Source organism: Alligator mississippiensis, chromosome 4, assembly GCF_030867095.1.
Source record: "Alligator mississippiensis isolate rAllMis1 chromosome 4, rAllMis1, whole genome shotgun sequence".
NCBI classification, from domain to species: domain Eukaryota; kingdom Metazoa; phylum Chordata; order Crocodylia; family Alligatoridae; genus Alligator; species Alligator mississippiensis.
Window position 1 is genome coordinate 59,065,614 of NC_081827.1, and position 27,732 is coordinate 59,093,345.

A 27,732-nucleotide genomic window follows, 5' to 3' on the forward strand; every position below is an offset into this window, starting at 1 on the left:
AGAGTAAAATTAAATTTGATAATTTTCTTAATTCATTAATATGGAAAAATGTTTTTCCCTATTAAAACAAACCAATAACCAGAAAAATGATTGAGATACTAAATTTAATACCTCTTCTGTTCGGAAAAACATAGCGGCCTGCTTTCACTAGTATTAGCCAAATACCATTAAGGCTCATCAAGCAAGGCTGACTAGCAAAAGAAACACAAAGAATCAAGACAAGAGATGCTCAGCTCTTTGATCTCATTCCTTCTTTAAATGAAATCTCTGCCTGTGATTATCCTCTTTTCTAAATGTACTACTATAAATCTTTCACATATGTAGAATGATGCTTTAAGAAGATGGTATTGCACTCTAGCAAAACTCTCATTTAATCAGTTTTATACATTATATTGCTGAATAAAACAGGCTTATAAAAATGAATATACTTTAATTTCTGTATAGTTTTACACTGAAACATTCTGACATGTTATTTTTAATATCCAGGTTTGATGTACATATAACAGTGAATTAATATCTATCTTGATTTTTCCCAAATGCAACATTTCTGTCATAGGAAGTGTATTCACAATTAGCTCTTTTACCTCAGAGCTGCTGAAAGAATTGTTTGCTTAAGATTAGTCCTTTTGAATGCTCAGAAACAATACTGACAAATAAGCCTAAAATTGCTATAGATCAGCCATCCAACTGAACCTTTAAAAAAGAGCATGCCTGTCTGAAAACTCTGTTAATCTAGCCTATTATGTACTCTTTTAAATCAAGTGTCAACAACTAACATGCATAACACTCTGTAGATTTAAGTCTTGTGTGTGGAGTTGATGCCAATAACACTGCTTTCCACAACTGTCTTGAATGAAATAATGGAAGCAAGAGCCTGTTCTCAATGTAAATTCATCCACTTTAAATATGCATTTTGGTCAGTGATATAACTCAGCAAGTAGGCTGAAACAGGTAACCATGCTGTAGGAATGCATGCTTTTTTGCTTTCTAAGTGATTTGTTGAGTTTAAGGAGGTTTCTGGGTCTAAATCCTATTTCACTTTGCATGCTTAAGTGCCTATACATTTGCAGGGAGGCTGTTCTGAAGCACTGTAATTACAGTGCATCAAAGCAGACTCAATCAAGTCTGCTGGAGCATGGCAACTACCACACTCCATCAGCCACCCACATCTTGTGCATCAACGTAATGAATAGTAAAGGCAAGGTGTAGTGAGCCAGCTTCAAACAGGGGGCTAAAGCACTATCCTGGGAAATGCAGGTTCCTCCTCTAAATGAAGGGGGCCTAGAAGCTGGATCACCTGGTCCTGGGACAAGTACCCTAACCACTAGACTATTAGGCTTAAAAGTGAGACTGTTGCCTTCCTTCTCAAGTGTACAATACCTGCCTTGTTGTGGTTTTTTCCTGACTAAAACTTCCAGAGTTGCCTGGCTTGTACCTGTAAAATTCTATTTCCCTACTAAGTCTGCACGTAAGTGCCAAAAACTGCAGTTACATGTGCCATTTAGGCACATAAATGGAACAGATTTTACCCTTAGCATTAAACTAGAAGCTAAGTTAAATATTTACATCACTATTAATGCATAATTTCAGTCACCCATAAAAACACTGCAAATTACAGAGCATCTCTTTCCCTCACTGAAGTTAGGGGTGAAGTGTCAAAATACTTACTAAGGCCTTACAGAGATAACTCATTGACTAGATAATCATAACCTGTTCCTCCATTTTAATTTATCAGTTTTACAGTTCCTTTGAAATCCCTAGAAATAAACTTTAAGTACAAAGAGTGAACAAGTCCAGGGTAAATTACTTTACTAAAACACTAGGCCTAAATTCAAGGATTAACACCACAGAAAGAAATATTTTGTTTATCTGAGTGTACGAAAACTTGAGTGAAACATTAGCCACTTACGTATGCCTTATTGCAAAAATGCCCAATATAGTTGTTTTCCAATGGTTATTTTTAAGTCACACTGCCATCTTCAGATTAAGTATAAGACATGCAACTCAAAGCTCTCAGATGATTCTGCCATTTCTCAGTTACTCCTCTGGTTCTTTTCCAGTTTTCTGCCCTTTCAAGCCAATATGACCATTTTCAATTGAAACAGGAAAAAACCAAACCCCAAATGAAAATCTTAAAATTGGTTTTTAACAATGACAGGTTCCACTGATGAGCCTGACAGCATTTCCTATATAGCCTTAAAAACTTGTACAGAAAACAGGTCTGAACAGCAAAGACAGATGATGTCCTTAGTTCACAAAAAAACTATAATAAACACTTCTGTAATTATAGTAACAGCACAGTCACTTCTGGTTGTTGTAGCATCTAGTTAAAAAAAAAAGGCCTAAAACAAAAGCTATGCTTTTCTTAGTAAGGAAATAATTGAAAGAAGAGAATGTTATGAGCTTCAAGATGTGTCCTATCACTCAAACAGTGTTTACTCAGACTTTCTCTCTTTCATCTCTCCCTATATGTGCATAGAGAAGACAGGTGGCAGACTAAATAGTGCAGGATTTCAAAAGGTTTGGAATTTCACTATGGAATAAATTAAAGGAGTGAAATTGGATATTAATTCAGTATCAGATATTAGCAGACTGTAAACTTCTTGAAGCAGAAGTGTTTTTATTTTCATATCTTGTATAACACCAAGCATATTAGCTTTTAACATGATGATAATAAGGGAAGGAAAAATGTCCATTTGCTATAAGCCTCTTTTTAAAGAGTCTAGCTTTGCACATGGTATAAAATTTCTTGAAATATGATAGTTAAAAGACATATCTGCAACCCTTGGCTCTTTTGAGCCCATTTTAACAGGTGTGACTGTAAATATAGTTTAGAAGGATCTAGCTCCAGCACACAGAAGACAAGTAAAGTTAAAAAAAATACAACCCCCCCACAAATAACAGTATGCATTATTTTTTCACTTTATTTTGTAACTTTCAAATTAACATTATTCATGATGTGAAAAGTTAGCTCCTTCTATTTTATAGGCAACTTATGTAAAAGACCACCACTATACTACTTCTGTAATTTTTGTTAACACAAACATTTTAAATATCACATTTCATTATTTCCCTTAGACATACTGTTGCATAACATGAAGGATCGAGGTCAAATGAAAGAAAAAGTGATGCTTTTGATGCATCTAGATGACAGCTGTCTTCACTTTTGATTCCCTCTTTACTGTCTTCTAAGAAGCGATACGATAAATTGTGAACATTTTTCAAAATGTGTCTGTAACATCCAGGTATATTGAGCTGTAATGCAGACAGTCTAAACCTGCATGTCTGCAACGCATCCTCAGCAAGTATTTCATGGTACCACTGCCCAACTTTATTACTGGGATACTTGATACTGTGCCCAACCATTGGAAGAACCACCTAAAGAAGAAAGAAAAAAAAAAATGATATGAGCCACAAACATACCTGAAATAAAACCACTCCCTTTTCTTTCAAAACTTCTTTGCATGTGGTGTGAAGTTTCTGTAAATATGATTAGTTAAAAGTCGTATCTGCAACCCTTGGCTCCTACACTTAATCACAAATATAATTCTTGCCTATTTTAGGGCTTGATTCAGCTAAGTCCACAGTACACACATTGAAAGAAGGCTATGTATGTACACAAGATGTAAATATCACTAGTACAGACCCCAGTCAAGATGCCAGTAATCTAAAAACCAGACTACCGTGACTTTTTTAGATTGCTGGGAGAAGCATAACAATTACAGAATGCATTTCTTTGGAAGGCTCCAAATCACTATTTCCTGTGCCTTTTTATACATTGACTTTCAACTGTTCTTAAATATTTAAAAGCACATAGAACATTGTCCTTTTTATCACGAGTGAATACTTTCTTCTCTGTCTTTTCTGGGAGAGCGTATTAACCTGTAAGTGCATTTTTTTTTTATTTTTATTTTTTTACAGGGATGCATCCTGGTAATAAATAAAACTGCATCTGTCATTTAGTTGCATTATTTTTTTAATACTATTTTCATTAATTCAACCCCCTCCCTGAAATATTATTTCTGAGATAAACTTACTTGATGTATTGTATAATTGCTAGCTGACTCTTCTGGAGCAGTTACTATGTGGACCTGGCATTAAAAATTAAAAAAAATACTTATTGTTTGACATAACAGAAAAGTAGACTATGGAACAAATCATGTACTATATTCCATGTAGCCCTCCAAATAAATCAAGGATTCTGACATATTTGACTATAATGAAGAAAGATTATGTTTCAACTAACAACAACAACAACAACAACCTGTTTAAACACAAAGTAATAATTGTATTAGGAAAGAGCTGTCCATAAAATATTCACAAATGTTAACTATTTTTGAAGCAAGACTCTAGCACAGGGCTTCACATTCATGCTCATCTGACTTGAAGTTAGATACATATGATAATTCATCTTTCCATTGATTTAATCTATCTGATTTATTGTGCCACCCTCTCATAATGTTTTGATCAAAATCACAATAAAAATAGGAATCTTCTGTTTACTAAAGCTGGAAGACTAGTTACAGTGACATCTAAATTTATCTTACTCCAGGAAGTATCTGGAAGATGTTCACTAATAAATTTTAAGAAGTGGGTTTTATTCTGACGGTTATGCCCATATGAAGACCATTAAAACACTACAAAAAGTCTACACTGCATCTGATGCACAGGAGGGAAGCTGGTTGCCATATATCAACACCTCTGAAAAAAGAAACAGATTGATTTGCAGGTCTTTCAGACCCACACTGAAAGAAACGTACAACAGAAAATGATCACCAGGCTTCATACATACATAACCAATCTGGCCAAGTCCTGATCCCTGAATCCACACCTTCACTTTGTTTCTATTCTTCCCATGAACACACCAAACAGGATGTTTAACAGTATAGACATCACATATGCCTATTTGTAGACAACTGAGAGGGGGCTAAGCTACTTTACCTACCATTAATCAAAATAATTAATATTTAAAGAAAATAGCAAAGGTAGTATAAATGGGTTAGAAACCTTGTCTAAACATAAAATTGGGACTTCTGCATCTTAAACCACGTAAGTGTGCCAAGCTAACTTTTACAAGGAATATTGTTTACAAACTCAAAACTCACTCGGTCATTCAGAGAAGAGCTTTCATCAACATTTTCTTCAGAGAGGACTAAATCACCTTCTACTACTTTTGACCCATAGATCTTAAACCTGTAAGATGCTGCTGCATTCCAAATTTTACTGCAATACGCATGAACATAAAATATGCGCATGGAATGAGGAAGACTGAACCATGCTCGTGTACAGCCCTCATGGTTCACTCCATAGCGATTCAAGGCACGAAGTATCATCTTCTCTCTTACTTTAAATTCGGGCATCCTTGCAAGAGTGCCCTTTGCATCCTCTGGAAAAAAAGATACAGAAGTAAGAGGCAAATTGATCATTTTTCAATGTTGTCTACTTTGAAAAATAAATTTAAAACTAAAAGGATAAAGTAAATCAGGTAGGAAATAGGCTGTCAGACTAACTTGCTTAAACTGGCTTTTTGTTTATTACTCCCCAGCTTTCAATCTATTATGTCGGACAAATTCGATCTTATGCATCTTAGGCTTAGTAGCCTAAGTTAATAATTCCATTTTCTGTAACTTACACAGAATATAAATGAAACTAACTGCAATTTGTTTGCTAGTTCAATTCAAAGAATGTCTAGTTCTTTGGAAATAAAGATGCATCATTTCCTTAAGGATTCACTACAGAACTTGATGTGCTCAGTTTTAGGCCCCTATTTTTAAATGGCTCCTTTCTCCTGTGCACAAACAGTTTTTGCATCCACAAAGCGTATAAATGCATTAGCATTTCCATAGCTAAGTGCTCTGATTTGCCAAAACAATAAGTGCCAAGTCATTTCAGGGTGCACACCTCGTGAGAAGAACAAATATCATGCTTGGTTTATATCACAAGTACAAACTGCACTTGTCAATAGAGTCTGAGCCTGGTTAAAAGTTTATCCCATCATGTTCCTTCTACAAATGCACTGTATTTGTATTTTCAGTTTTTATATTTCCTTCTTTCCTTTGTAATTTTCTCAGAGAATACCTGGAACAGCATAGCCATTTACTTCTTGCTTTGGAAAAGGCAAGCTGATGACTTTGGAGGCCATGTCAAATGTATTTTTGTGCCTCATAGACTAGCATAAGGCAGAAAAGTTCACCTTATTTAGTCTGCAAAAATGAAGCGCATCCACCCTCCCCTGAAACCACATACCCTAACTAACTTGTCAACATATAATAACAAGCAACTGTAAAAATGTGGGGGGTCTGATAAATGCATTTGGAATTAACAATGACTCCAAGATTTTTGGCTTTGAGAGTATATTTAAGATGGATAACAGCAGAAACACAGGTGTCAGAAATAGGTCATTTTAATTTGAAGACAGATTCTAGTCTATGGCTGGAGGCAGGCATAACATTTGAAAGGCAAGCATTCAAACATATACATGGAATAAAACACTCAAAATGTGACAAATATACAAAGAAAGAGCAAGTATTATTCTGAACTGTATATGTGCATGGTAGTGCGGTTCTTCAAGCATCAAACAATGCAGAGCTCTTCTCATCCTACTGCCCACCCATCTTCCCACCTCCTGGCTGTTGTTGCTACTCTACAGACTCTCAGTTTTAGGTGCTGCAGGGACTGCCAGAGCCAGGAGACTGCACCACACCCCCCATCCAGAACCAGGATTCCTGATCTCTAGACCCCAATTCCCATGTACTTCTCCATGTTTGATTTCAAGTATCTGGCACAGTGGCAAGGGGTCTCCTGGTTTTGGCAGAATGCAGTGAACAAGATAGCACTCAATGACAATCAGACCAAGGAGAGGGGGCCTGCAGGGCTTCACTGACCGTCCACTCTGCTCCTTCTGCCTTAAGCAGGGAGGGAGGAGTGGAACTGCGGATAAAGCACTCCAGCCAGGAGGTATAATGGGGAGGGCTGCATGTCTCTCCACAGTTGGAGTTTTGTTTTGTTTTGTTTTGTTTTGTTTGGGGGGGGGGGCAGGGGGGGTTGAAAGGTTTCAAACTCCATTATACCTTTAAACACTTGTCTGTTTACACCTTTTTATGAAAGTTTCAGTGTTGAGTTTAACATAAGACAGGAATTATGTCAGAGATTCAATGCAAGGGACATAAAGAATTGAAAATCAATTCCACAGAACAAGAAACAAGGACTTGTTTATTAAAACTTTCTACTGGAGCAACTCTGTAGTTAGGAGAGATGTTAGATGAGCTCATCTAACATCTCTCCTAACTACAGAGTTGCTCCAATAAAAGATGTCATCCAAAAACAGATTTGTCTTTTGCACATTGCCTGAACCACCACTACTGCAACAACACTCCAGTCTCACTAACTAACTGCATATGTAGCATGAACTGAACTAATGTAGCTGATGTTAACACAGAGTGTAATAATAGTGAAATGTAACCATGTTAGTCTTGTTCTGTAAGCAACTTGAAAACTCCATTTTGTATCCTTCTGCTTGACATAAGTGAATGAACTCTGAATAGCCTTTATGTAAAAGTATGTGTAAAAGGGTGAATGGTGAGAGAATGGCATAGAGACAGGAGAAGATTTAAGTGTTTATGTAAGCAACAAGGCATCAAATATAAGTTACCAGCCAGTAACTAACTAACAAATGGCTGAAGAATCCCTTTGAAGCTCGAGGGCACAAAGGAGGTAACAGAAGAAGAAGTTCTGCCAGACAGGTAACAAGAACACTCCAAGGCTAAGATAAGCTGAAGAGAAAAGAAAAACAGCCGCAAAAACAAAAGCTGGGTATAGAAAAACCCTAAAGCACTGAAACAAAGGATGCCAATCCCTATAAAAGAACGCTTTAAAAATGCCAAGTTGGGTGAGTCTCTTTCTCTACCGCTGTTTCATTGGAGCACAGACGCATCTGTTCACTGTGCTCCAGCTGTTATCTTTAAATCTGCTATCTTCAAATCATCATCATCTATTCAATAAGCCCAGGTTGGCCACCCTGGGCTGATACTGAGCAACTACTGCTGGTAACTATATCTGGTGTGTGTGTGGATGAAATGGTTGTTTTGTGTATGTGTATGCCTGTGTGTAATGATGTGTACGATGATTTGTGTATGTCTGTATGAATGGTGTGCCCAAACCTCTATGTCTAACTCATCTAATCAATAAACACAGCACCTTGCCTTATTCCCCTTTATAAAGCCTTGCTCATGATTTGAGCAATTGGCAATTTGTGTAACACATAGAAGTAATTTCCAACAGGAGGCCCAATGGCAAAGCAATTAAGGAGTCTGCTACAATTCCAGAGACAAGTTTGAGCCCCAATCTGAATTTATGCTGAGGCTGCCCAACTCCCTATCAACTCAGCTATATCTGGGTACTGGTCATTCAGACTGGGGAGGAATGTGATGCTAGTCTTAGTACTTCCTTGTGTGCTTTCTAGCTACAGAAATGACCAATTCTTTACACAATGACTTGATGGACTAGTGGGCTCAGGAAGCCTTTCATTTTTTAATTTTTTTTTTTGGAGTGTCCAATAAATATTGTAAACAACAAAAGTTGTGGTTCTCAGGAAGCTAAGAGAGCTTAACATCTAACTTGCATTCAGTTTCAGTTGCAACTGGGCCTACAACTCTTATCTTCCTCTGAAACTCCTCACCAAAGATTATGGTATTCCAAATAGGGGGAGAAAGGGCAGTCTTGAGACACCTTTCCAATCTTTTTCAGTATGCAATCTTTTTCAGTAAAGTCTCCACTAGAAATGAAGTTTCTCCACTGCCCTGAACCTTGGGAAATGGCAGCATCTTCTATTCATTTTGTACAGAGTAAAAAACAAGGATTGATTTAGGGGTGTAGGTTGTAGCTGTGTTGGACTAAGGATATAGGCAGACAAGGCTCTTTTCTTGCATGCACACCAGCCTCTGGCTTCTTTACTATTCATTCCATTCAGGAAGAGCGCGCACACTAACTGCAGATGCTTCCTCAGCCTGACAAAGGGTTTTTAAACCCGAAAACTAAGAAATTTTTTTCCAACTATTTAAGTTGGTTTAATAAAAGATATGAGATTCACCCAAAGAACCTTGTCCGGGATTGATTTAGAGCATTCAGAGTTTAAAAAAAAGAATAAATCAGCACAAAGTTCAAAACAGTATTGACAGGAGATGTACATGCCACAGGTAGTACCAAAGGCACATCTTCACTACAAACAGAATGATTAAAACGTAAGACCGCATTAAATTTAAAACATGTTAAAAGATGTCCTTTTTGTATCTTCAAAACAATATCTTGTAAAGTAAATATGACTTCAAGACAAGATGTGTATAACAAAATCCTGAGATGTCCACTTGGCTTTTACTCTGCTCTCATTCTGGGACATTCAAACTGGTGACAAGGCAGCACTGAGTAACAGTCTGGGTAAATCTTAAATCACTGTGAGTTTAAACTGGAATCCATATTAAAACTTAATGAAAAATTGCTTGGCAAATTAATACAGAAAATACAGTGGTGTTATTTTGATAGTTTGTTTGGGGCCTGATTCCCCATTCATATTCAGCAATAAACTCCATTAAATCCAGAGGAAGTAGTATGACTGGCATAAATCCAAAGTGAGAGAAGAATATGAACCTTACTATGTAGAAGAACTTTCATGAAGCATATTTTAAAAGTGAGACTTACCAGTCTGAAGAAAATATTTCTTTGCCTGGTTTACAGGATCATCTGTATCTTCTGGTGTGAAAAATAGCTTCACAGCTTTTACCTTGAAAAATAATACATTAAATTATACTGTCTCTATTTTAGAGCAATTAACCGATGAAGAAACCCCCACCTGTGAGTTTTTTGGTGGGATACTCTTTTGTAGTGATTCTCAACCATGGTGCCAGATATCTCAAACCAGAGATCCTTTTTCAAGGGTGCCTCACGGTGCCACACATTATTAGCACTGTTAGGTGTGCAAACATAAAGCACAAGATAAAACCAGAGATTTCAAATAGGAGTCCACAGTATTAAATACATTTTAACTTGCTATGTTGTTTCTGAGTTCTTTGCAACAGAAGAACTGCTCTAATATTTTTCTGCAGTCAAAAAAAGCCTGAAAACTAAGCACTGGCATCTTCCAAGGGGTGCCTTGAGTCTAATGAGGGGTGCCTTGAATCTAATGAAGTTGAGAACCACTATTACATCTCAGAATCTGACCGTTCCTTAAGTTTGATGACTCACATTCTCTTCTTCTTTCTATCTGAAGTTCCAAAATGCCACACACATGAAATAAGAGGATCTAGTGCAAGGATGTCAAACATTTGGTTTCTGGGGAAAACTGGGCCTGCAAAACTGTGTCCTAGGGTCCATGGGGCTGATAAAGGGATCAGGAAATTGAATGGAGGGCAAGCGGGAGTGGGGCCACTGAAATTTGAGGCACAGAGTCCTGTTTGCAACTGGTGTCAGCAATAGAGCACGAGTAACATTTGATTAACTTCTGCTGCCCCTTGTCCTGCTGCTGCAGCTCACCCTGCCACTACACCTGGATCTGACCTGAGGAGCGGGATGATTCTGATACCCTGGTCTAGTGCAGTGGTTTTCAGACTTTCTGAGTCATGGAACCATTTCATACCACTTCTTCTGCCACCCCTACTCCCCATAAACTATTATAGAACCCTAAGTTTCTGCAGACAGTCTGAAAACCACTGGTCTAGTGCATTCTTCTCTAGGTTCGGAACGAAGGGTTTGCAGTCATGCGGAAGGCTAGGAACGGTCTTCAATCTTGCAGAGGGGATTAGGACAAGACAGAAAACCACTTCCCAACCTTTAAAAAAAAAAATTACACTTAATATTTAACTTTAGACTATACACCACTGTAGAAAGTGATTTTGCAATCTCTTCAAAAAATTACTCTCGCTGTTTATGTCACAAATGAGATGACTGTTCAATGGGATGGTCATCTCCAACACTAGACTCAGACATTACAATTGTAACTGTGGAAAGAGCTGACTGTAGCTATTTACATTGTGAAATAAATACCATTTCTTCATTCAGCAAAGCCAATCCAATTTGATCTGTCCGAACATTTTGTCCCTGCCCAAATCGCTGAGGTCCATAGTAATTTACAAATCCATTAGTCTACAATTAAAAAGAAATAAAAAATGTTTAAAAGTATGAATACCTATTGAACATTAAGTAAATACATAACACAGTACATTTACATTCAGTTTTCTTGTTACAAATTATTTTTACAATGGAAATGAGAATTCTTTAATAGTATCAGTATGTAATTCATTAAAGTTTATAAACTGCTCTACTTAATTACAGCTCTTAACAGTTTCTCCATTTTACAAATGAATAAAAAGGGAGTCTCCTGATTTTTAGAAGCACCTCACACAAGAACTTTAACTAAGCACAATGGGAGCTATAAGTGCACTTTTGAAAAACAGTAACTGGGTGCATCTACACATGTAATTAATGCAACACAAACTCTAGAGCCGTTTCACCTGAGTCAACAGCTCCTGGGCACAGTGTCTACATATGCACCCAGGACAACAGCACTTTGGGCAAGGTGCAAGCAGCCTCAGGTGGGCAGGGAGCACCGCTGCCATACAGGCTCCAAGTGGCATAAGGCAGCAGAAGGGCCAGCTGGAGCACGAGGATGCTGATAGTGCAGGGCCGTGGCTAGGTGGCAGGCAGCCCCCACACTTCAGCAACCTTGTACCCCTGGTCAACTCCTATCAGGGTGGATAAAAATCAATAATTTAAAAAATAAATAAATAAAAAGAATTTTAAAAATGGATTTTTTTTAATTTAAATTGGATTTTTTTGTATTTATATCAGATTTTCTTTTTTTAAAAATTAAAATCAATAAAATACTAGATTTCTCTCTCATTTTAAAAAATAAGTTACAATTAAAGCTCATCACAAACATGCTAAACCTACGCTTAGTCTCATAAAAATGAATTAATGGCTCTGTCACACTCGCATGTTGACTTGCCTACCAATAAAACATGGGCATTGGGGCTGTGCGAAGCTTCGCTAGCTGTTTCGTTTTGATTTAGCTGTTTTGAGCTTGAAACGAGTCAAAACAGCATGGGAACAAAACAAGCTGCCCCATGGAGTTCAGGCCAGTGGTGAGAGGTGGGCAGAGGCAACACTGTGCTCTGCCTCCCACCACTGGGCTCAACTCCCAGCGCCAGTCCCAAGTGGCAGCCTCCTGCCTGCACCCCCAGGAGGTCTGCGGGGCTCTGCCGGACTCCTCTGGGGGTGCAGGCCCCCAATCTGCCTGTGACCACAGGAAGCTGCTCCTCCTTCAGTTTCGTGCTTCCTCATTATAGCCTATGGGTGAAACATTGAAACAGCAAAAGTGTTTCGATGAAACGAAACAGAACAGTGCTTTCTAAACTAAACTAAACTTGAAACGACACCCTGTTCCTTCGAAATGTCGAAGAAGTCGAAGCAGAACGGTGCTGTTTCGCACTAAATGGGCATTCACTTCAGTTTTTCATCTCATGAAAATGGCTCTAGTTTATCTGTCCAGCCTAACTGAAAAAGCAAGAGCTGGTAAAGTTCCGGGCTTTCAGTTTCTGTTTCTCAGCAGACTAAAGTCACATGTGCAAAGACCCAGGCTCAGTAGGATTGTTGTTGTTCTATGCTTAGGTGGTGGTGGAGCTGGGCCAAGCAAGGCAGAGGAGTTAGTTAAGACACTGTCTTAAAGACAGAGACAATATAGGAAAGGATGGAGGCAGAGTAGAAAGGAACAGTGGAGTGGACTGGAAAGAAAAAGGGAAGACATTATTCAGTAGCACACACACAGCTTCCTATATTCCCCCACACTTTTGCCACAGAAAAACTGTCAGGGCTTCTAGGCATAAGAGAGACCCTATCTAGGAATATTTTGAAGAAATTCCTTCCCTGGGTAAAAAAAAGCAAACGTGTTAAGTGTAAGCAGTGCAAGAAGGAGATGCAGGGCCTAGTTACAAGAATGAAACATCATAATGAAAGCTGCTTATTGGGAGAAAATGATGTGAATGAAGATGTGGATATGTCTGAAGAACAATATGGATCAGCTGGTTAGTAAATTAAATAATGCACTTTGCAATGCATCATTCTTCAAGACTCTCCCTATGCCTTTTAGTATAAGTGTGATTTAACAAGTAAATTCCCAAGCTGTTTGCCATGTTGGATGCTGCTAGAAAAAAAAGTTTAGCTCAGCTAATCCTTATGGCTTGTTTAATTAGTTAACCAAGTTTAGAATCTATCACCCAAGTTTACAGTACAGAAAGCTCCAGGAAAAGAAATTTAGAAATCTAGAGTTGCTTGTTGCTGCTGGGTGTCATTTTCTTATATTGCATAATACATGCCCCTTATTTTGCAACATCAGGGCCCCAGACCATAATGGTGATGTCATAAGTCCATTCTCTATTTTACTTCAGCATAGCTCAGCTTTCCCAAGGGAACCCTATCCTATACTTGTTTTCTCAAAAAACAGAAGTGCCGGTGAGTTCAATGGGGCTTACTCCAAAATTAGGTGTCCTCTAAGCGCAGTCAGTCTTAGCTTTTTTGGTAATTTGGAATCAGATCTGCATCCTAGCTGAAAAAAAAGTAAATGATTAAATGAATAATAGAGTGAGAAGAACTGAGAAGAATGAGTTATTCAAAAGTGATTTTTGTTTCCAGATCCCATTTAAGCATAAGAGACTTTGACTGTCTATCTGCAACACCTTCAGAGTCATCCGTTGGTACTTTTAGCAGCAGTGCTGCAACTAAACATGTTTCAGACAACAAAGTATCAGTAGCAAGAAGAAAATTTCAATCATCCAGTAAAACCACCACCATGGATGGGTTTGCAGTAAAGACCAGCAAATACCAACAAGACACCATAGATAAAAAGATTGCTTGGTTCATTTATGCCACAAATTCTCCTTTTTGCACTGTTAACAATAAACACTTCATTGACATGGTTGAGTCCTTACGACCAAGCTACACTTCCACACTGGTGGAAGGTTGCTAGATACAGTGCATGAGAAGGAACTTGAACAGTGTGCAAGAAATACAGAGGGGAAATTTGCCAGTTTAAGCCTTGATGAGTGGAGCATTACACAATGACCCAGTAATACGTGCCTGTATGACAACAGAAGATGGGGATCCATATCTATTGTTTCTGAAAGATATATCAGGAAATGCCCACACAGCAGAATATTTAAAAGAAATGGCAGTGAAAATGGTAATAAACTGCAAACAAAAACTGAACCGTCACTTGCGCAGTTTTGGCATAGACAATGCTGCAAACATGGCAAAGATGAGAAGATACTTAAAAGAAGAAACAGAAGGATGCTCCTTAATAACATGGCTGCAGTGCCCATTTAATGCATCTTTTAGCCAAAGACTTAATTACCCCTCCAGAAATAAAAGAAAACGTTTTTGAAGTCGCAAAATACTTCCATAACAACCATTTTGCTTCAGCTTCACTGAAGAGAGCAGGAAGATCCAAACTAATTCTCCCACAAGAAGTTTGATGGAATTCTGTGGCTGATGGTTTTGAACAATTTATTAAGAACTGGCCTATTCTCATAAAAATTTGTGAAGAAAACCATGATAAAATAGATGGAAGTATCTCATCCAAAGTATCTAACATTGGATTAAAGAGAAAAGTAGAGGATATGCTCGGTATACTGAAGCCTATATCCACTGCCTTAAACAAACTTCAGAAAGATTGTTGCTGCACTGCTGATGCTGTCGAAATTTGGAAGGCACTTCAAGAGACACTGAAGAAAGAAATACGTAACTAGAAAGTTAAACTGAAGGCAGTAAAGATGCAAATGGATCAAGCACTAACTCCACCACATTTTCTTGCAAACATTTTCAACCCCAGATATAAAGGTAGATGCCTAACTTCTGAAGAAGATGATACTGTCATTGCATGGGCATCTCAAAATCATTCCTCAGTTATGTCAGTCATAACAAATTTCAGGGCTGGAGGGGAACTATTTAAACAGTACATGTTTACTGATGATGTTTTGAACAAAGTCATTCCCTTGAATTGGTGGAAATCATTAGCCAGGCACCTTGCAACCAAGTTCCTTCAGTTGCTAAGCCAACTTTTCACAGCAGTAGCTCCCTCTGCAGGCACAGAGAGAATATTTTCATCATTTGGTATTATTCACTCAAAATTAGAAAAAAAATCGACTGGGAGTTGAAAATGCAGGAAAACTCATATTTCTGTTTCAGTCTATGAATAAAAATGACAGTGGGAGTGGGGGAGATGAGAGTAGTTGTAGAAGTTTTAAGGATAGCGTACGTTTAGTGTTGTGATGACTTGTCTGCTAGAGTTAATAAAGTTTGAAAATCAAAAAAAAAGTTTTTAAGGACAGATGCTATAAAATGCTATATTGAGTTGTAAACTAACATGTTTTAGTGATCAGATTTGCACCACTGTTTAAGAAATATGCGAAGAAGTATCAGTGGGAAATTTGATTTAAATCAATGATTTAAATTGAGGTTCTCTCTTGGTGATTTAAATTATGATTCAAATCAATCCACTGTTTACACACCCATTTCAACGCAGTTACTGTTTCTGTTGTAAGGCAGTACTGTCGCCAACAGTACTATTTTAGGGTGGAGTTAGTTAATTTACTGCATCCTAATACTACTGGCACGTGTAGATGGCAACACTTTACTGTGGAGCTAGTCTACTCTGCAGTAAAGTGCACGTGTAGATGCATCCACTGAGAACGAGATGCACAAAGGTACTTAGCTAGCTAGCCATCGTAGATTTCTGTGGAAAATTAATGCCAAATTAGACATTAGGGGAATTTACACACATACTTTTCTGTCCCACAATGTGCCAGAGATCTAATCTGCCTGTTCAGAGCAGGCTTGATTAATTGAGTTTGCTCTGCATGCGAGTTGAGGCATACTGCACTGCACGTAGTTGTATAAGCTGCAAAATGCACGTAAGCGCGCAGAAAACAGCCACGGTGCATTTTTTAACTAAAGCACTTCCAATATGTTTTCATTCAAAAATGTGCCGCTGCTATTTTCTCAGAGCTGTTGTGCATTTTGCCGCTCATACAACTGCAAATGTTGCAGCGCTAGGCACTTTTCAAAGCGCCCAGCGCTGTGGTTCTTACATGTACGAAAATGCACTAGGTGCTTACATGACTTTGAGGATGAAGGCATGAATGACTTGTTAAACCACATGCACACACAGGGCCCATCCACACATTAATGCACATTTAGTTTAGTACTTCCTTCGTGAAGTACTAAACTAAATGCTCAGTAACTACAGTTACTGCACTGCAGCACTGGCGCATGTTTTTTCTGGGATGCTTATTGCATGGTAGCCTAATAACACTGAGCAGTAGCATATTAGCATGGTTTTTGACTGGCATGCTACTGCGCGGTATTATTAGGCTACTGCAAGTGCCTCACGTAGACATGCCCAGGAATTCACCAGGAAGAGAAGCTTCCCCATGCTCCCTCTCAAAAAGCTAAGCTTCGCCATGAAAATAAACCAAATAAAAATGTTTCTGCATACATTAATCATTACCTACTGTATATCACATCAAACTAACTGAGTATTTTCCATGTGCCAAATGCTTAAGTCGCACAGAGTTCCCATTGAAATCAACATTAATAGGAGTTTTGCCTCAGTATGATCTGTATAAGAAGATTCGAAACACCTAAGCAGTGGTTGCATTGAAACAGAACAGAAATATGAAGTGATGCTGGATATTTTCTCCTTAAAAAAAACAAAAAACAAAACCCAAAACAACCTCTTTTCATGAGATGACTCCATCTCTTAAGCCAGTGATTAGGATTTTAGAACTTCCTGGTGAGGGTTCTGACTCTTTGTCAGAATAAAACCAGGCCAGGGAAATTAGTTGCATGACCCACTGAGGGCTGAAATACAGCGCAGCTATAAAGATTTAAATATGCTCAATACTAGGTTAGAATCCACAGGTCCATTTGTACACATAAAAACTGAAATCCCAATGCTGAATTAGTTTGTTTACAGCCAGGACACAAGCAATTTAATCAATCAGCATCCAATATCTGACAGGTTATTTCCCTTTTCCACTGCCTTGTACAAAATGAAATCAAAAGTAGCATAGACCAATTAAAGCAAGAGCTGAGAATTTCTTTGTGAAAATAACATCCAAAAATTTCTAGAGTATAAATAAATTAGAGAGGCTTCTTCTCAACTTTATCTTTATTCCTGAATTAATTATCTTGAAGCAGCAGGTATGATGACCATTACTTAGCAAAGAAGAGAAAAAGAAAGAAATATTGTTTAGTATAATACATGCAGATAAAATTATTTCTCTCTTTCTAACATCCCTCCACTCTTCTCACTAATTCAAAGTTCCTGTCAAATGACTTCCTTTAGTTAGTCAGGACAGGTCCTGGCAGAAGCTACAAGAAATGCCATGAAATTTCCTTTTTTACTGGCATTTTCAATGTTATCTTTTTTATGCAATGCCCATGAAAATCTGTGCATTTTACATAAACAAATCATGCATTTTCCTATTTATTCGATTTATATGCTGCCACTCCCAACAAATGTAGGGGATGGTGGAGGCACATCACAACTATCTTTGTCTCTAAATTGTCTCCAAGTCTCTTCAGTTTATTTGCCATATCCCCATCTATTGTGGCATCCACATTTTTATTTATTCAACATTGCAGCCATAATAATTGTCCTCCTTATTTAGAAAGCTGATCTATTCCTGGTTCCTTGGACTGAGAAAACAAGTTGAAGGGAAGACATTATCCAAAACAGGTAAATGTTGCCACAGCCAACAAACTAGAGAGAGAAGATAGAATGAACAGGCAGACAAGAAAGCACATTTGTTTTAGTTCCAAAAACCAAATAAACAATACCTTTTTTTAGACAGGGCAAAAATATTGCAGTGTTGAAAATTAAATTGTGGAATTACTTTACCTGAATGTTCTCAATTGCTTCTGATATTCTCTCTTTCACATCTGCAGAAGAATCATTTTGTTGGAGCCCTAGATCTCTCACAGTTATATCAAAGTGATTTCCCTTCAGCTGACCAAGTCTAAGGTGCTGGCATACTCTGTGAATGTTATACACTTTCATTCCCTTTTTTACAATTGCTGTTCCAACTTCTTTCATCCTACAAAAATAATAAATTGGGAGTTTGTGAAAAAAAGTCTTTTATTAAAAATATTCAACGTAAAAATGTTCCCTACCTCAGCACTAATCATGTGTGAAGTTAGGATACCAAGTAGTTGGTGCTCAAGGATTTTTACTGCATCTCATAGGAAGTCATAACTCTGGATATTTAGGAGTCTATGATTTAAAAATTAATCCCTTTGTGAAGATAGTGTAAGAGTGATGTTGTAGCTATGATGGTCCAGAAATTATGTGAGATGTAAGGATTTCTTAGGGTGATCTGTTTTATTGATCTACTTGTAGTTGTGATAGACTTAGACAGGCTTTTGAATACAAGACATATTTCATCAGGTGACCTGACAAAGAATGTCTTGCATTCGAAAACCTGTCGTCTAACTACCTCAGCTACATAGATGATCCAATAAAACAGATTACCCTAAGAAATCCTTGCCTCTCCCTTTGTCAAATGATTCTTAGAAGAAAATATGATTGATTACATGAAGGATACTGACAGTCTTCTTGAGAAAGTGCCTGGTGCTATAAAAGTCACATAGGTGCTTTCAAATTTTTCATAATATAAATCACATCTAAATTGTCTCTAACAGTGTCTGTAGAAGAAATGGGGGCCCTAAATTGAAGCGGTGGGTTTTTAAAAACACCGCTTCGATTTAGGGCAAAGTAAACCCCATGTCGAGTACACCTGTGTCTTAGCTGCCTCTCTGGCAGCAGGGAGGGGACAGCGAGCTGCCGGCGAGTGGAGCGGTCCCTGGGCTGCAGGGGTTGGGGGGGGAGGGCTGGTGGTTCCCTCAGCAGCAGCAGCAGTTCCTTCCCAGGCAGCACCTGCCTGCAGGCACCCGACTTGAATGGTCCCAGGGGGACACCACAGCCAGGGAGGGAAGGACCGGGTCCCTGTGCAGCTCAGGTAGGCAGGCAGGCTCCAGGGGGGAAAAAAAAAACAAAAACGGCAAGACTGATATTTTTTCTTTCTTTTTTTTTCTCCTTCAGTGGAGCCTGCCTTCCTGGGATGCTGCCAGGCTGCCTGCACGGGCTGCCTGCACAGTCCCTGAGCTGCACAGAGCCCGGTGCTTCGCTCTGTGGCTGTAGGGCAGCAAACTAAAACTCCTCAGAGGTATTTTAATTTGCTGCACTCCAAAGTCATTTAAGGCACATTATGCCGCCGGATGTGCTACAGTGGCTGGAGTTAATGCATAGTACGCTGTCGACGTGTGCAAACACCAACACCATTAAAGCAGTGCCAAAGCATTTAACCCACTTTAAAGTGTCATGCACACATGCCCCTTGTTTCGTCTACACACGCCCTAATAATCCCCTGCCATTTCACAATGGGCCCATGGCATATGTTGCCTCCTGTTTAGGCTTAAATGATGTACTTGTACTGTGAATACCTACTTCTTGCCTGGGAAATCAATAATGTTGATAGAATTTGCCTGCACGGGCTGCCTGCACAGTCCCTGAGCTGCACAGAGCCTGGTGCTTCGCTCTGTGGCTGTAGGGCAGCAAACTAAAACTCCTCAGAGGTATTTTAATTTGCTGCACCCCAAAGTCATTTAAGGCACATTAAGCCGCCGAATGTGCTACAACTATATTGTTCTCCTTTGTCAGGGCTGATTGTTCAAGAATGCATATATTTAAAATGCTGGAGAAATGTTAATTGTTTAAACAACCACTGCAAGAAACAAGATACTAAATGGGATTTCTGTGTCTTTTCCCTTTTGCTTTAGGATCATACACACAAAATGTATGCAGAGTAAAGGTTGTATCTAACTACAAGTTTATACCAGCAGTAAAATTCTGTTGCACGTTAATCTGAAAAACTGATTAAAAAGAACGAACAAATTAACGTAGTTACGCTTGGATAATTAGAACTAAAAGAAATATAGCTAAATATATCTGAGCAACAAGCAGCAACCAGTTTTCCATCTTTAGAAAGATTTATATATTTACAGTCTGGTGATACAGATGATAAAAATATTAGATAAAATTCAAGTAAGTTTAAGCTCTTATGCAGAAAAAACTGCCATCGACTTGAACAGATGTTACTTCTGGGTAAGTATGCAAGAATTAAGTGGATACTTAAAGGCCATGTTGTCAGCTATGTTTCCAATTATAAGCATGTGTATGTACACCCAAGAAGAGAATCAATGCTTTGAGTTTGTTTTTGTAAGGCTGACCAGAAGAGACTGATTGTGTTGTAGAGACTGACATAGTGCAGCCCTCATTTTTAATGAAAAACAGATTTTCAGAGGCCAGAATAATGAGAATGGGAATTAAGAATTCAGTTTGGTCAACCTTGAAAATGTCCAAGAAGTTACGCGCTGTCAGTATGTATTCCAGCTACAATATATGAACACAAATAAAACAAATATAGTTTTTAAATAATATTTCTGAAGTGTCACTAAAACAATGTTTTTTTTAATACCAGAAAGATCATTTTCAACAGAATTAGGATAAAAATAAGCTTATAATTGACGCAATAACAATTTAGAGTTCAATCCTACATAAACTGGCTACCAAGAGTAGTGCTTTTCATGTGTACCTCACTGAAGTCAGTGGGCTTACTTACGATGATAAGCACTATGTTTGGTGGCAAGTATTTACAGGATCAAGCCATAACACCACAAAACAGAGCCACTGTTGTAGCACCAAAGAGGAGAGGAAGTCCTACTTCATCCCTGCTGTTTCCAATATTCGTTAACCCACTAGCTCCTTTAGTATAAAATTTCTACAAGTTTGCTACAGCATTCCAAAAGGCTATTCTCTTAAGATCAGCATAACATTGTAAAATGTCTTACTTCTGTTATTAGGAAAGGTAAGTAGGAAGAAATAGTTGCATCTGAATTTCAGGACAGCAGCCACCATGCTATCAACAGAAAAATCTATTTCTTTTTGTGTGGATCAAGCTTGTCAAGGGAAGAAAAGGGTTAAAAGAGGAACTCTGTCAGTCTCACCTACTTTAAAAGATCATTTTACCTTTATCATGTTCAATACAAGGGAATGTTGGAGTCAGAATCATGCACGTACTCCCTTGGGCAGGAGCCAAATATAACTTCCCTGATGCAAGTATCTTGTGGGCCTTGCAACATCTCACCACTTGAAATTCTGCTCACTCCCTAGGGCCAGGGATAGAAGTTACACATAAACTGGTTTAAGTAATCAGAAAGTGGTTTAAACCTGTAACAGAACAGAAGTTCAGTGCACATAAGCCAGTTTCAAAATGGCCAAAAGTGGTTTAAGATAAACCTGGATGGATGTAGTATCAGACTTAACTGACTTTGGTCAAACTGGTTTATGAAACTTCTGTCCCAGACCCCTTCCTGCTTTAAGTTAAATCAGAGTCCTCCAGCATCCCAGCATGCTCTGCAGCGCTGGGATCAGCTGGGCTGGGCTGTCTGTTCCAGCCAAGCAGGGTTGGCCCTGCCCCTCTCCTCCCTAGCCAGAGCACTATCACTGCTTCAGCTGGCTAAGAAAAGGGTGGGAATTATTAGCGATGCGTAGAGGGTGTATACAGGTGCACGTGCACTCTCTGAGCTTGGCAGTGTACCCTCTGGAAAAAAACACCACCAATGCTGCTGGGGCACCCCGCACTTCCCCTTGCTGCTGACACTGCCAGCGGCGTCTGTGGGCGGTCCCTGATTGTCGCTGCTGACACTGCCAGCAGCCACCCACCCCCACACTGCCGGCACCACTGTGGTTGCCTGCAGAAGCTCCCTGCTTGCCACCGCCATGAGCCCACCACTGCCTGCAGGCTGTCACTGAGCCGCCACAGCCTCCGGGGGCATGCGGCATTCATGGTGGGGATGGGAAATCCTGCTCTGGAGTGCTGCCAGGTTTGCCTGGCAAGGGGGCACCAGCCCTTGCCAGGCATCCCCAGTCCCCCACCCTCCTCACTGCTCCAGGAGCAGGGGAGGGTCCAGACCTCGGTAGCCTGAGGGGAAGTAGGGATTTAATAACCTGTGGCAGGGTACTGTTTGTGCCTGCCACTTTAAGGGGCCAGAAGACAGCAGCCAGCAGGTGCCTGATTAGGGCAGCCATTTTAGATTCAGGGCTGTCCATATAAACAGGGCATTTTGCTACTGGGACAATATCACCTGGCTGCAGGGCTACTGGTATCAGCTGGGGGCAAGGGGGGGAGCTGTAGGGAATGGTCAGGAGGCTCCTGGTCCTGGGTATGACCTAAAACTGCACCCTGCCAGGAGTGGGTGGCCTGGTGGGGCTGCCAGTGGCGCGGGAGACCCCAGGAAATGCCAGGCCAGTTACCACCCCGGTGAAAGGTGTGTCGGGGTGCCTTAACCCCTACCCCCCACAACCGGGTGGGTTACCCCCCTTTGTACAGTCTGGAAAGTGGACCCCCAGAGAGAGAAAGTGGGGCCATAGACTCACACCTGTCTGGACATCCCCTGACTGGTCAATGCTGGGGCCAGGACCGGAAGGGTCAAAGGGCCGGGGGCCCACCACATGGAATGACCAAGAGCTGAGGGCCTGGGGTTCCGACTGGCCTGGAGGTGGGCCAGGGCTAGTAGCCAAAGGTCCTGGGGGGACCACACGCGTAAGGGGAAGCAGTTCAGGGAGCTATGCTGCCCAGGATGAAGGCGGAATAGGCTGCCTGAGGAGACTAATCCAGGCGGGGTTCAACTAGTAGAATTCCAGGGTCCAGTGCAAGGCTGGTGATATTGATAACATCTGGATGCCATCTGCAAGGCTTGGGCTGTGGTGTAGGGGAGGAACGGAGCAGCAAATAGCGCCTTCAGGCACTGAGGCAAGAAATTAAGCCTCCTGCTTAATTTACATCAATTAGTTAATTACCAACAAGGCATGGCAGGAAAGAAGGCGGGCAGTTAGCCCAGAAACAGGTGGGCGGGCCACTGGGAAATTGGCCCTGAGAAGGCCCCCTGTTACATACCCCTATTGCAGGGAAGGCAGCATAGGCACCAATAGGCTTCGCTCATGTACCCAGGGCTGTGGCAGCCAGACGCCAGTAGCCTGAGGGAAAGGTGGGGGTTTAATCCCTGCGTTGAAGGCAGCACAAACGTGGTGCCCTGGGCCAAGTCCATCTGAGAAGCGGCCAGCCGGCTGTGGGGAGAGGGGATGTGACCTGGCTGTGAGATGAGGGGGAGCTTGCAAGCACCTCCTCTGGACACTTTCAAGAAACATTTGGATGTTTATCTTGCTGGGATGCTCTGACCCTAGCTGACTTCCTGCCCCTGGGCAGGGGGCTGGACCCAATAATCTTATGAGGTCCCTTCCAGCCCTAATGTCTATGAAATCTATGAAGTGCTGCTACATTTACATGTATTAAGGTACTCCAGTGGCATAACTGTTCTATATTGGAAATCAATTTTTAGTACCTCTCAGGAGTCACTTTCTTCACAACCATAGCTTGGTAGGTAATGGCTTTCTTATCTTTGATGCCCGTGTAACTGAAGTCTGAAGGAAGCACACCAAGTTCAGAAGACAAATAGCCAATTGCTTCTAGTGTTTCCAGATTTTCTTTCTGAAGGGTGAAAGCTGAAACAATGATCTCAAAGTTATTAAAAAACCCATATTCAAGTTATCCAAGGCCCCATACCATGAAGAATAAATAGCCTAGTGCCAGTTCTTTATATCTAGATGTTACCTGCTACGAATATAGAAGGATTTTTTTTAAATCTAAATCTGTAGTTAAAAAGTTTTTTCCATGTCAAAAGAGAAAGATGTACATGGTAAGAGAAACTAAGCTACAGAAACTAGAAAAGATGAGCTTAAGAACAACAGCATTTTTTTTCAATGTTACCAACACAAAAATTTCTTCACTGTTATTCACTTAAAACAATTGCACAACTTTAATTACAAAACACCTAATGAAAAATTTAAAGAGAACATGAGATTTAATGTCGGTCCCTCTCTAACATATACTGCTCTTCTGATAGACACATTACTCTGAGTATCAGGTACCAGAGGCTTTAAGAAATACTGTCATAAGCCAAATTTGATTATCATAAGACTACAGGAAATAAAATCCTACCCTCTAACAGAACAGGTTAATATCAAAGTACACAGATTCTCCATCCTTAAGCAGCCAGTGCATACAATGAACATAAGACAAAAAGTTAAATCTGGAAATAGTTCAATCATTTCCTTTGTGCAGTTTAATTTACAGCAACACTTTGATTCATTCCTCATGCCAATTTAAAACTGGTATTACACCACTTTTCTCAGTAGAATTACTCCTGATTTATGTACGAATAATAAAAGACCTGAATCTTCTTTCTTGTTTAAAAGTTTAATTATTTTAAAGGGAGCAATCTTATCCAAGAAAACCATGAAACTATTAAAATTCACCTGTATAAAGATTCTGTTTCTCCTGGCAATCAGCAGCTGGCCTTTTTCTGGAACACGTTTTCTCCCGAAATCTTACCATTATCGCTGTGTTTTGCTGACCACTGAAGTCTGTCACAGAAAAAGACTTTGTTTCTAAAAGTTTTCCAAATTTTTTACTGATGAAATGATGGACTGTCTTTCTGTGTTCCTTGTTCTCATCGGGCTTAAAAGAAAATTTAGAGGTCTTCAGTTTTGCATCTAAAAATTTAAAAAAATCATATGCTTCTTCTTCAGTAACAAACTGGCAAAGCTCTCTGTAATCAGCATTTGCTTTTACAATAATTTCACTGTTTTTTGTAACAGTCATTAGGAAAGGAAATTTCTGTCTTATGGCACTATGTAAGCAGGCTCGATTCTCCTTTTCAAAAATAGGCCCCAGTGAGAATTCATTAGAATAAGGAGTTTGATCATTTTCTGAATTCCACGCATCTTTTACATTGCAAGCAAACTGACTAAGCAGCTCGTTCACAGACTTGCTTAACAAGGAGTCCAACACGTCAGTGTCATCGATCCCACATTTAGGTATGGTTTTGGTCACGCGTTCCTTGTTTTCTTTAACAGATGAAAGACATTCTTCTGAAGCATGACTTAGATTGTCCACCTGGCAATGTTCATCCTCTGTGCCCAGTTCTGGGGTATTTATTCTTAACCTCTTGTGATGCTGCTGGTAGGGGCTCTTTTGTTCCAATGGAGTTTCACTGATAGCACAAGAAGACTCAGTGTCACTAAGTAACTGCCCAAACACATCAATTTCTGTTACTACAAAGTCACTAGGAGAGTTTTTCACACTACCACAAAAGCCAATGTGATCATTCACATAACTAAAAGAATTAAGCATGATTCCAGTGCTTGTTTCCACTTCGAACCTGAAATGACAAAATTTGCAAAAAGGACAGAAGATGGGTAATTAGCAGAGAAACACTTCAGAGAAGAGGCATAGGAATACTTTAATTTCTGCCCTTCCTACTTACTGAGGGACATTATTTCTTTTTAAAAAGTCAATTTAGAGAAATTTTAAAATCATTTAGCATGAGTTAAAAATGGAATGTTTCCTATGAGCAGATCAAAAACCACCTACAAGCTTGTTAGGCCTGTCATAGGTTGACCAGATCCAACACCATTGAAAAACTGCTAAGAATGAGTAGCACGTAAGCTTCCCAGGGCTGAATTAAAGACACTAAAGGTAAAATGGAATGAGCTCAAAAAGGTAACTGGAAAGCAAGCAGAAAAAGGTTTGTGGAAGAATAAGTAAATTTAGAAAAGAGAATTGGGGATCGGACTCGATGATCTATTGAGGTCCCTTCTGACCCTAACATCTAACATCTATGAATAAGGAAATCCCAGGGTGGAACAAGGAGGTACAAAGACCGGTCTGTGAAAGTACAAAATCATAGGAGAGGGGTGAGGTTTAAAGCCAGATCAAAGGAAAACAGATCTAAGAACAGACAAATAGCCAAAAGGAAAAAAAAAAAATAGGAAATTTACAGAAAATCTCAAGCACAAAGCACCAATCAGCAAGAAAGTTAACAAGAAAGGTGATTAGTTAAAAAATAAAAGCTCATTCCCTGTTAGTTGCCAACGTATCATTTTCATCTTGCATAAGTCAACCTTGAAAGTGTCTAGAAGAAAGATTTTGTCAAATTACTGCATGTTACTCTAGATATAAACCTCTTGTGTCCAGTCCTCATCGCTCTCCAGCCCCTGCTGCAGCAGACTGTTGTGGGCAAAGATTGGGCTTATAAATCACCTGTGTACCCACGTGACCTAGCCTCCCTGCCCCACACCATCCTCTCTTTCTGCTCTCTTCTTTCTCCCTCACTTTTTCTTTCCTACTTCGTTTCTCTCTTCTCCCCCCAACCCCTGCTGGATGTGGGGATCTTCACTTGCGAAGGATGAACAACACTCTAGACGTAGATTATGATTTATGCCTGAGATTTAATAAAAATGAGCATGAAGATTTAGAGATGAAGCAGAAAGCAACTGCAAAGTGAGAACAGAAGCTGGTAATGGGGGACACAGCCATGGCAGCAGGGGAAGCAGAGAAAACAACAGCTAGCTCAAAAGCATGCCCGAAGGACAGCAAGACAGAAACCAACCGTTGATTTGTTCCACGTTGTCAAGCGCTAAGTTTGTGGTGAGCTGGTGCATTTTAATAGGAGTCACTTTTGATGGCTGCAGGAATGACTTTGCAGGTGCGGGTGGTTTCAACTTATTGCACCACTCACCACCAAATCATGCAATGTGTGTAATAGGGACCTGGTGTAAAGAAAGGGCTGGTGTTAGAAAGGGCCTATCTGATGAAGACAGAGAGAAGAGCGGTGACTTAAGGGGGATGACAGGTGCCAGGTGTCAAGAGGTCAGAGCTAGTCGTAGGAAGCTTGGACACGTTATGGAGGCAACTCTCTGAGGGCCCCGAGCCTGCAGGCAGACACGCACAGAGGATGTTAGTCGTGCCCCACGGGCCCCTTTGCCTACAGCAGGTCCAGGCAATTATTTTGGGTGGAGGGCCACTTACTGGGTTTTGGCAAGCAGTCGAGGGCAACATGACAGGCAGCCAGGAGCAGATAAATATTAATTTTCTAAATGTTTTTAATGGCCCCGCAGGCCAGATAGAATGGCCAGATAGGCCACATCCGGCCCGCGGGCCGTATGTTGCCCACCCCTGGCCTACAGCTCCCCCCCCCCCCCCGGCAACAGCTCAGCCCAGACCCAGCCACACGCCGCCCCAGCGGCTGCACGGGCGGGACCAGGAAAGCCCGGAAGCTCCGCCCCTGCTCAGGGGTTTGCCCACGCGCGAGGAAGCCGGCCGCACATGGACGGCACCACGGTCCCGAGCACGCGGGAAGGAAGGGTGGTCGGACCGTACCATCAGCTTCCACGCAGCAGGAAAGAGTCGGGCCGCGTTCCGGGTTCACTATCCTCCTGTCTGGCACGGCACCGTCTGCGCAGGCGCGTGTTTCTTAAGAGGAAGGTGGCGGGCTGCCCTCCTAGGCCTTCTTAAAGGAGAAGCCGAAGTAGGAAGTCCCGGAGTTGAGCAATGGCGTGGCGGGGCGGGGAGCGTCGGGAGGTGAGGGGTCGCCGCGGCCTGTCCCTGGTTCTCGCGGGGATCCGAGTGGGGTGGGCGGGTGCGGTCATGGTCACGGCTCCGGCTGCTGTGGGCGCCGCTGGGCGCTGCCGGGGTGGGGGACACCACGGGGCTGACCCGTAATGACTCC

General features: G+C 40.5%; 2 protein-coding genes across 7 annotated transcripts in view; one reads left to right on the plus strand and one right to left on the minus strand.

Annotated features, from left to right (window-relative positions):
• Window positions 1-410: 410 nt before the first annotated feature.
• PUS7L (pseudouridine synthase 7 like) lies at window positions 411-27,466 on the minus strand. 4 transcript variants are annotated; one of them, XM_019492714.2, is made up of 10 exons: window positions 27,384-27,444; window positions 26,614-26,773; window positions 24,479-25,383; window positions 23,506-23,665; window positions 17,945-18,140; window positions 11,035-11,133; window positions 9,694-9,775; window positions 5,106-5,386; window positions 4,038-4,091; window positions 411-3,378 (listed from the first exon to the last, which is right to left on the minus strand). In XM_019492714.2, exons 3-10 carry the CDS (start codon window positions 25,353-25,355, stop codon window positions 3,049-3,051), a joined length of 2,079 nt encoding a protein of 692 aa, XP_019348259.1. In that variant the 5' UTR covers window positions 25,356-25,383; window positions 26,614-26,773; window positions 27,384-27,444; the 3' UTR covers window positions 411-3,048. The 4 variants fall into 4 exon arrangements, with proteins under 4 accessions (XP_019348259.1, XP_014456531.1, XP_059582009.1 ...); XM_014601045.3 differs by lacking the exon at window positions 26,614-26,773 and having other exon boundaries at window positions 27,384-27,466; XM_059726026.1 differs by lacking the exons at window positions 26,614-26,773; window positions 27,384-27,444 and adding an exon at window positions 26,186-26,220 and having other exon boundaries at window positions 5,346-5,386.
• Window positions 27,383-27,732, plus strand: part of IRAK4 (interleukin 1 receptor associated kinase 4) — a 34,152-nt gene continuing 33,802 nt past the window's right edge. The window contains exon 1 of one of the 3 annotated variants that reach the window (XM_014601047.3): window positions 27,383-27,466. Coding sequence is in view for 1 of the 3 variants with exons in the window: in XM_014601046.2 (XP_014456532.1) it covers window positions 27,555-27,584 (30 nt within the window). In the remaining 2 variants the exon portion in view is untranslated. Of the gene's footprint in view, window positions 27,585-27,732 lie in introns of all 3 variants that reach the window. The other 2 variants (XM_019492722.1, XM_014601046.2) reach the window with 2 other exon arrangements.